Source organism: Erythranthe guttata, chromosome 1, assembly GCF_056151865.1.
Source record: "Erythranthe guttata isolate IM_541 chromosome 1, IM_541, whole genome shotgun sequence".
Classification (NCBI taxonomy): Eukaryota; Viridiplantae; Streptophyta; class Magnoliopsida; order Lamiales; family Phrymaceae; genus Erythranthe; species Erythranthe guttata.
Window position 1 is genome coordinate 8,002,054 of NC_142533.1, and position 7,828 is coordinate 8,009,881.

At 31.9% G+C, this 7,828-nt stretch overlaps 1 protein-coding gene across 1 annotated transcript; it reads right to left on the bottom strand.

The window, feature by feature from the left end:
- Nucleotides 1-2,938: 2,938 nt before the first annotated feature.
- Nucleotides 2,939-5,768, bottom strand: LOC105948684 (nudix hydrolase 8). Its single transcript, XM_012971916.2, has 9 exons — nucleotides 5,383-5,768; nucleotides 4,877-5,145; nucleotides 4,333-4,398; nucleotides 4,084-4,221; nucleotides 3,866-3,943; nucleotides 3,732-3,782; nucleotides 3,562-3,596; nucleotides 3,347-3,455; nucleotides 2,939-3,256 (listed from the first exon to the last, which is right to left on the bottom strand). The coding sequence occupies exons 1-9, from the start codon at nucleotides 5,486-5,488 to the stop codon at nucleotides 3,047-3,049; spliced, it is 1,062 nt and encodes a 353-aa protein (XP_012827370.2). The 5' UTR covers nucleotides 5,489-5,768; the 3' UTR covers nucleotides 2,939-3,046.
- Nucleotides 5,769-7,828: the final 2,060 nt, after the last annotated feature.

A 7,828-nucleotide genomic window follows, 5' to 3' on the forward strand; every position in this document is an offset into this window, starting at 1 on the left:
GTTAGCTTTGTTGATTTTGTATACTTTTGTTTATTTGGGCATTGGAATACCATACATAATTGTGCAAATGTAGGTATTGAAATAAGACAATGGCGAATACCGTGGTACTCACCATACTATAGTCTTCTTTGGCATACTGTGGATTACTACATTACTGTTAGATGAGCTCATTAAATGACAGTGCACCAAAACAGACTGTATTGTATCGTTCTAATGTGTGGCCATTGATGCAATGCTGTGATGATTAAGATTTTAATAATAACTAAACAGTGTAAATAGATTATCTGTAAAAACCATAAACATGCATCATATTTTTCACAAAAAACAAAACAATTTACAAACAAGAAAGAACAGACAAACTTGAGGAAGAATAAATCGTGCAAGGTGTTGAAAAAAAACTATTGAAAAAATAAATTTAAAAGGAAAACTAAGTTAAAATAAGTTAACACATAAAAGTAAAACAAAACATACCCCGCCAAAAAAAGTTACAATACCGAGAATGAAACAGTTCTGCCGACCCATAAACCCATAAAATTCAGTTTGATACATTTGTAGAGTTTTGTTCGTTCGGTGTTTGGAATAGTATGCGTAAGGTTGACTAACCAATTGGGGATAATTGTGTACAGATGGTATTGAATGTAAAAATATGGCCGCATATAATATTGTAACATATTGCAGTATAGATCACTACACAAACTTTAGATATGCGGACTTAGTGATAAAGTGACCAACACTGGCTGGATTGCATTGTTTCTATCTTATGGTAATTGTTGCATTGCTGTCATTATTGTGATCCAAGTATTAACCCTACAATGCAATGAGATTCTATGTAAAAATCATAAACATATATGATATTTTCCGGAAAATGTTTTGTCTGTGTGCAAATGTACTGTATAGCAAACTCAATTATGGAATTGCTCAAACATAAATCCTTAAAAGTAAAATTAAAACAGAAATATAATTTAAATCAAATGAATCCCTGAAAAGTACGAAAACAGTGCAAACAAAAACATAAATCCATGAAAGAAAAAACAAATATTCGTCACAAAAAAAAATTCCAATAATGAAATGACACAGCGCTGCCCAAAACATAAATCCATGAAAAGAAACAAAAGAAAATACTAAGTCCTTAGATCAATGCAAACTTGAAACATCTAAACAAAAATTCAAACACAAAACTACTGAATAGCCCTTGTGCGTGTCTTTTTGTTGTGGGTTCCAACCTGGTTGCAGCGGCTACACCTCATCCTCCTCGCTACGCTCTCACCCCTAGAAGCAATTATTTTCTTCTTTGGTCTACAAGTTTCGGCTGGAACTCAGGTGGACCAATGACAACCAACGACGGATGCGCAATAGGCCTAGCAAATGGAAAACCATATTGTGTACGTACAACTCATTCTATTTAGCCCTCACATAACCGACAAGCATGTTGAAATTCATATCATCAGACACATACATTCTTGATGCCAAAATATTCACCAAACCTCATCACGATCTTAACAGTTGTCGACATTCTGAAAATAATGTGAAAATAAAAATCGAACATAAGTGAATCTGCAAATAAATATATTAATACAATAATTTACGTGAAATCTTTGTTTCACTGTACAATTAAATTTTCAAATTTATAAGTGGATCTTGTGCGAAAAAAAAAAAAAAACTGAACAGAATCAAACCAACAACGAGCGAAGAACCACTGATATGCGATGAGGAAGAAATACCTTCTTGAGGACGAAGATCAAACAAAACAAAGATCGAATGACTACGCTCAAAGTTTGGCCGATTAGCACTGTGTATTGTTATTTATGGAATCTTCTTCAATTACGTACATTATATATTAATGAGATTATATAAAGATACAGTTACTATCACGATAGAAAGTGATTGATACGTGATCCCTATTTACAAGGGAGGTGATTTATTAAAGAGACATAACTCTTTATAACGCCACACAAACGTCCTGTTAAAACTAAGGGTATTATTGGGATATTTCAAAAAAAAACCCTTATATCATATATTTTTTGAATTGAGGGATTTAGTTACGAAGAAAATATTGGGCCCGTATCCCACATCTAATAATGTTTCGTATGAGGGACCTCCAGCATATTAACCCTAAAAAAAATGCCTAGAAGGCAAGATAAGCCATGATAACATAATATTTGCTGATCGACCCGACAAGTTATTGGGGAGACCAAACATCAAACAAAGTCCAACTATTTAGTTAATAATGACTAATCTCCCCAACCAAACGACACCTATAAAATAAAAATATTGACAATCTATATGGAATTGGACTAATCATCAGAAAAGATCGTAGCATAATATTTAAGTATATTGAGAATATTTTTTTTTGTTTATTGTTTTAACTTATTATACTAGTACACCCAAAATATGCTGGATATGACCAATTGAAATAATTGTTTCATCAATATTTCAATAAAACTATATTATTTCACATTTTTATAATATTATTTACTCTCTTAATCTCTAGATAACTAACATACATATTTTATTAGTGATCTTTTATTCGATGTCACAATGTGAGAGGTTCCTACATTGAGTTACATGAGCCCCAGTGCATTTAGGTAGGAAGAATAGGTGAAATAAAATAGTTAGGCAAAGACACTAAAAATTGACTACATATTTTATTGGTGATCTTGTAATAACCATTGATGAAATAATGTTCTTAATTAGTTACCTTGGCTGCTTGAATTTCTATATCAACCATGATTTCTGTCGACAATGATCTTAAGCTTGCACACGAAAAACAAATCCGATTTCTCAAACGACACTTCTTCGGCATACCTATGAAAATTAACGAAATCCATCGTGTACATAAATTATCGAATCTCTTACAAATTCTATCGTCAGAGATGATTACGCGGAGTTTCTGTTTAATTAAGCGGAGTTTCTATTACACAATAAAAGAACTATCAACTTTTGTGTTACCTGAAAAAAGAAGGGAATAAAATATAGGAGAATAGTCGAATTAATATTTACAACATTTACATATAGCTAGATTTCGTAATTAAAATACATCGAAGAGTCAGTTAGTTTGACAAGCGGAATCATTGTCGTCTTCGACAATATTGAAGTACAATGAGGATATTTTGCCGTCGAATCTCGATACCAACTGATGAACGGATAATCCGCAATAACGCTTTCCAAGACGTGCAATGCAAATCTCGATGATTTTCTTGAACATGTTGTCGCCTTGTATTAACGGCTGCTTCACAAACTCGTCCAAAGGCATCCACTGTTTAATTCGGACACAAAACAACGTCAATCATATTACTTATATCTTGTAATAAGCATTAACTAATTAATTAATTAATTAATTAATTACCTTGGCTGCTTGAATTTCTATATCATCGACCATGATTTGTGTCGACAAGGGTCTTAGCATGCAAACGAAAAACAAATCCGATTTCTCAAACGACACTTCTTGGGCATGCCTAAGAAATTAATTAACGATATGATCAATCGTGTAACGCAGATCATTAAATCTCTTACAATTTTTTATGCGGAGTTTGTATTTATACAGTTAACTGTTTTTTTTACCTGAAAGCTACAACTTCGACAAATTCAGTTTCAATCTGTAAAAGAAAACGAACGAAGAAACAATCCATCATAAGTATGATTATACACATTAAAAAATCAATTTGAGAAAATTGGAATGTTCGAGAGCAAAAATTCTAACGATCGAGCGCAAAATTTAAGTAATTACTTACCCCCGTTTCCTCTTTCACTTCTCTTACAGCTCCATTGTAGATTTCTTCCGACTGATCAGTAGAACAACATTATTATTATTATTTTTTTCGGGCAACATAAAATTTTATTTCATGAAAACAATAATAAAACATACTTCATGAATGAAACCAGTCGGAATTTTCCAGAGACCAAGAAGATCGGGAGTACAGTGTTTTTCTTGCACAACTAGCACCTGTATGAATTAAAAAAATGCAAATACTTCGACATAAATAATATCCGAAAACATTTTCAATATACCATAAGAAATGTTATATAGGACGATAATTCTAATTTTAGCAGTGGAAATTAAATTAAAAAAAATAAAAAAAATACCTCGTCGTTATCATTGATCACAAACGAACCAACACCGACATGATGAGAGGCATTAGAAGGAAGCAAGCAAGGCCCGTCGGAAATCCAACGCGTCATCATTACATATGATTTCTCCGCGTGATGGTATTCAAATCCTTCCTACATATATTGTATATATATAGGAACAAATATTATTTTCTCATTTATTTATTTAATACAATTATGAAAAAAATAAAAAAGAAATAATTATTAGGATTTTGATGATTTAACCTTTACAGCAACAGGAACAAGATCTGATCTTTCTAGTGGCAGTTTGAGCCAAACTCCCTTCTTCCCCTGAATTTGATTTTTATACTATTAATTCTTTTTTACTTAAACAATAATTAAGAATGTAACCTTATATTATTTTTTTTTTTTTTAAATTTATAGCCAAATAAAACAGAGATATATGTCTATGATAAATTCAGTTTTCTTGTAGAAACATAAAACTGGAATTATACTGATGTCGAATGATACGAACGCTAGGCCTCGTTTAAACTATGATCGGGCAATATTTGGTTTCCATCTTTCGGCCTCGTTTGACATGCTTAATTAGCATTGATATAATAAAAAATAATCATAATAATTATACTAATGAATGCTAATTTTCATCTGGTAGCATAGTTGAATTTACGGGCAATTTGCTTGATATTGGATCAACCTATAACGATGCTTCGTACGCTATAAATGGTACGACAAACGATAACCGTCTATTTCGTAACACTAATTAATGTACTATAAATCAGCAAAAATGTAAAAATAATTAGATACATACCTTGACTTTCCAATGGAACATAGACGAACGGAGTGCGGAGGCAAACACGTTGGGGTTCGACGGTAGTGTTTCGGGAATTACAACAACTCCTTCATACTCATCATCAATTGAATCAAGAACATTATTATTTACTAATTTATCGATAAACAAATTCGAACTCGATCCATTCGTGCCGTTGATTCGGTACGAATAAGTGTCCACGAGATCGTGTTTGCTAGCTGCTAAAGCACTTTTGCCATTTCTCAAGTGTGAATCCCTTCGAAAAATACCTTCAAAAAATTTTTAAATTTAAATTAACATGGGAAATTGGTAATACACAAAAAGGGCAACAAATCTTCAAAATTAATTTGAACTACTAGGAAATATTGTCTCAAATTAAATGATATGAAATGAAAATCTCATAAAACACATACATAATATAATTCTTACAATGAATCACAATCCCATTATTTTTTTTTCTAAGACCAAATAATAATAATTGAATTCTTGAAAAAGGGATTAATTACCTTTGAGTGAAAGTAGGTGTGTTGAGTATAGACAAGGGGGTTTTGATAATAGCATAGTGTCTGAACCAGAATATACTGATTTCGAGCCAAACATTGTCAATTCCATTAATTGCTATAAAACTTGGATCAATCACAGCTCCAACTAAGTTAATATAATTACATAAATAATAATATTTAATAATGAGATAAAAAGATTATTGAAAAGATAATGTTATGGGAATCCCTTGAAAACAAGAAAGTATTTCTTGAGATTCTTTAACATTTCTGAGAAAACTAAGAAAATATATCAGATATATATGCTGTGAAATAAAACAATAAAGAAAGAAGAGAGGACATAAGAAAAGAGATACAAGAGGGCTGTTTGTTTTCTCTTGGTGTTCAGCCAGAGACAAGGTAACAACGCATGTTGCTATATATTAATGTATTATTATTATTATTATTATTATTATTATTATTATTATTATTATTATGACAAAATGCACTTCATCCAATATATTTTTTTGTTTTTGCATTTTTTCCCCTAAAAATTAAAAAACGGGATACTCCCCTTTGAGATACTATTTTGATTGCCTTTCGGCTCAGAAGTCAATTTTTTGAGGGCATTGTGCAATAAAAATAACTTAATAGAGGGGTAACCTGCAAAAAATTAGTGTTTTAAAGGGGTGACGTGTAACAAAAATAACATTTAAAGGGGTAACGTGTAATAAAAATACTAAATTCAGATGAATAATCTATTGGAGTTTTTCTATCTGGGCAATGTGCAGCAAGAATAACGTTCTGAAGAGAGACATTCACTTTTAAAATTTTTGAAAGGGTAAAGTGCGAAAATTAGAAATTTAGAGGGGGTGGTGTGCAATTTGCCCTTATTATTATTAGTTATTATTATTATAATTAAGAAAGATAATGAAATATTCCGAATGTTAGATAATGGGAAATTTGGGGGAGAGAAATTTGTGGTGCAAATGAAATGGGGGCCTTGTTTTGGGAGAGAGAAAATATTATACAGATTGAAAAAGGCAAAAAAATATCTTGAATTTGATAAGCTATAATAGGGCAAGTAGTGAAACGCGAAACACGAGGGGGGTAATAAAAAAATCAGAATCAGTGGTACGGACAAAGATGGATAGAGATGTAGTGACGTGGATTGAGAGTTGTTGTTGGTATGACAATGTGTCTGAAATCAGCAACGTGTTCTACGCGCGTGTGAAACACGTTTCATGTGGGTTGACGTATCTTCAATAATTGGACGGTGGAACAAATAGGAATTATTATCTTCAACTTTTATTCAATTAGATTTTTTTGTGTTTTTTTTTAGGAAATTTACTTAAAATTTTGGGATTTTTGCTCGAAAATTTCTTTTGCCTAGTTTCAAGTACGGTTTAGGCCTCTGTAGTTTGTTTACTTTGGACATTGCACTTCCATTTTTTTAAGTTTCGATTACAGTTAGCTTTATATCGATTTGAAATGTCTGCAATGCGCTTCATTTGACGATTTTTGTATTTCTATTTCTTCTACTTTTTAACTATACATATAACCAAACATCATATATTTCAACTTTCATTTAATTATCCTATTATCCAAACACCACAAATCCTTAACTTTTTCCAAATTTCTCGCACCCGTTTCTCGTTCTTTTTCTTCGTTTTTTCTGCCACTGTATTTTCTTATCTATTCCCCCCCTTCTTCTTATCTCTCCTTCGTATCTCTTCTTTTTATGTTTTTTCTTCCAATTTCCTCAAATCCACATGCATTTAAAGAACCGTGGGTTCATATCAAACAATCAAGAGTAACGGAAAAGGCACTTAATCATCGAGGTTTATTGTCTCTAAGATAAAAGTAACGACAAAGCTTGTCAAGAAAAAAATAATCGAGAAAGTTGGATTGTTCGATTTTTTCTTTTATGCTTGGGCCTTTGGCACCCGAAATATAATCGGATGGAATGTCTATTACTTTTCAGGGGTCATTAGCAATACACTCCTCCTATAGATAAAAACTAGTGATATGTCCATACCATAATTCTTTCTTTGTGAAAACCCCCTAGAATATTTAATTCCATTTTTACCCCTCTAGTAAGTCACGTTTATTTTTTATATTTATCCAATATTTTCAAATCCCTATTAATTAGGCATCTAATCCCGCTAATTAGGTTTAATTAGTTACTTTCCCTAATAAAGCTGCTCCTAACTAAAACAAATAAAAAAAAAAACCGCAGCATCGTCTTGAATAACACACAGAGATTTGGTTTTCCCCCAAATCAAAAACCGTCAAAAAATTCGAAATCCTCTCTTCCAATCTGCAGTCACATTCCAAAATCGAAGATATTTGGTACAAAATCGTCAACACACTTTACCCATTAATAGTCGTATTCTGCAGTAGTTGTGTTTCGGTAGTCATAAACCAGTGAAGTTGAGTTGCGTAGTCACATTCGAATCTGGTTTCTGAAATG

What these genes read in the sequence shown, in the direction of transcription:
- LOC105948684 (XM_012971916.2), bottom strand. Translation starts at nt 5,488, where the DNA reads ATGGAATTGACAATGTTTGGCTCGAAATCAGTATATTCTGGTTCAGAC. An exon ending in TTGTTCCTGTTGCTGTAAAG is followed by an intron (nt 4,222 to 4,332) that starts GTTAAATCATCA and finishes CAATATATGTAG; the next exon opens with GAAGGATTTGAATACCATCA. An exon ending in TGATCAATGATAACGACGAG is followed by an intron (nt 3,944 to 4,083) that starts GTATTTTTTTTA and finishes TAATTCATACAG; the next exon opens with GTGCTAGTTGTGCAAGAAAA.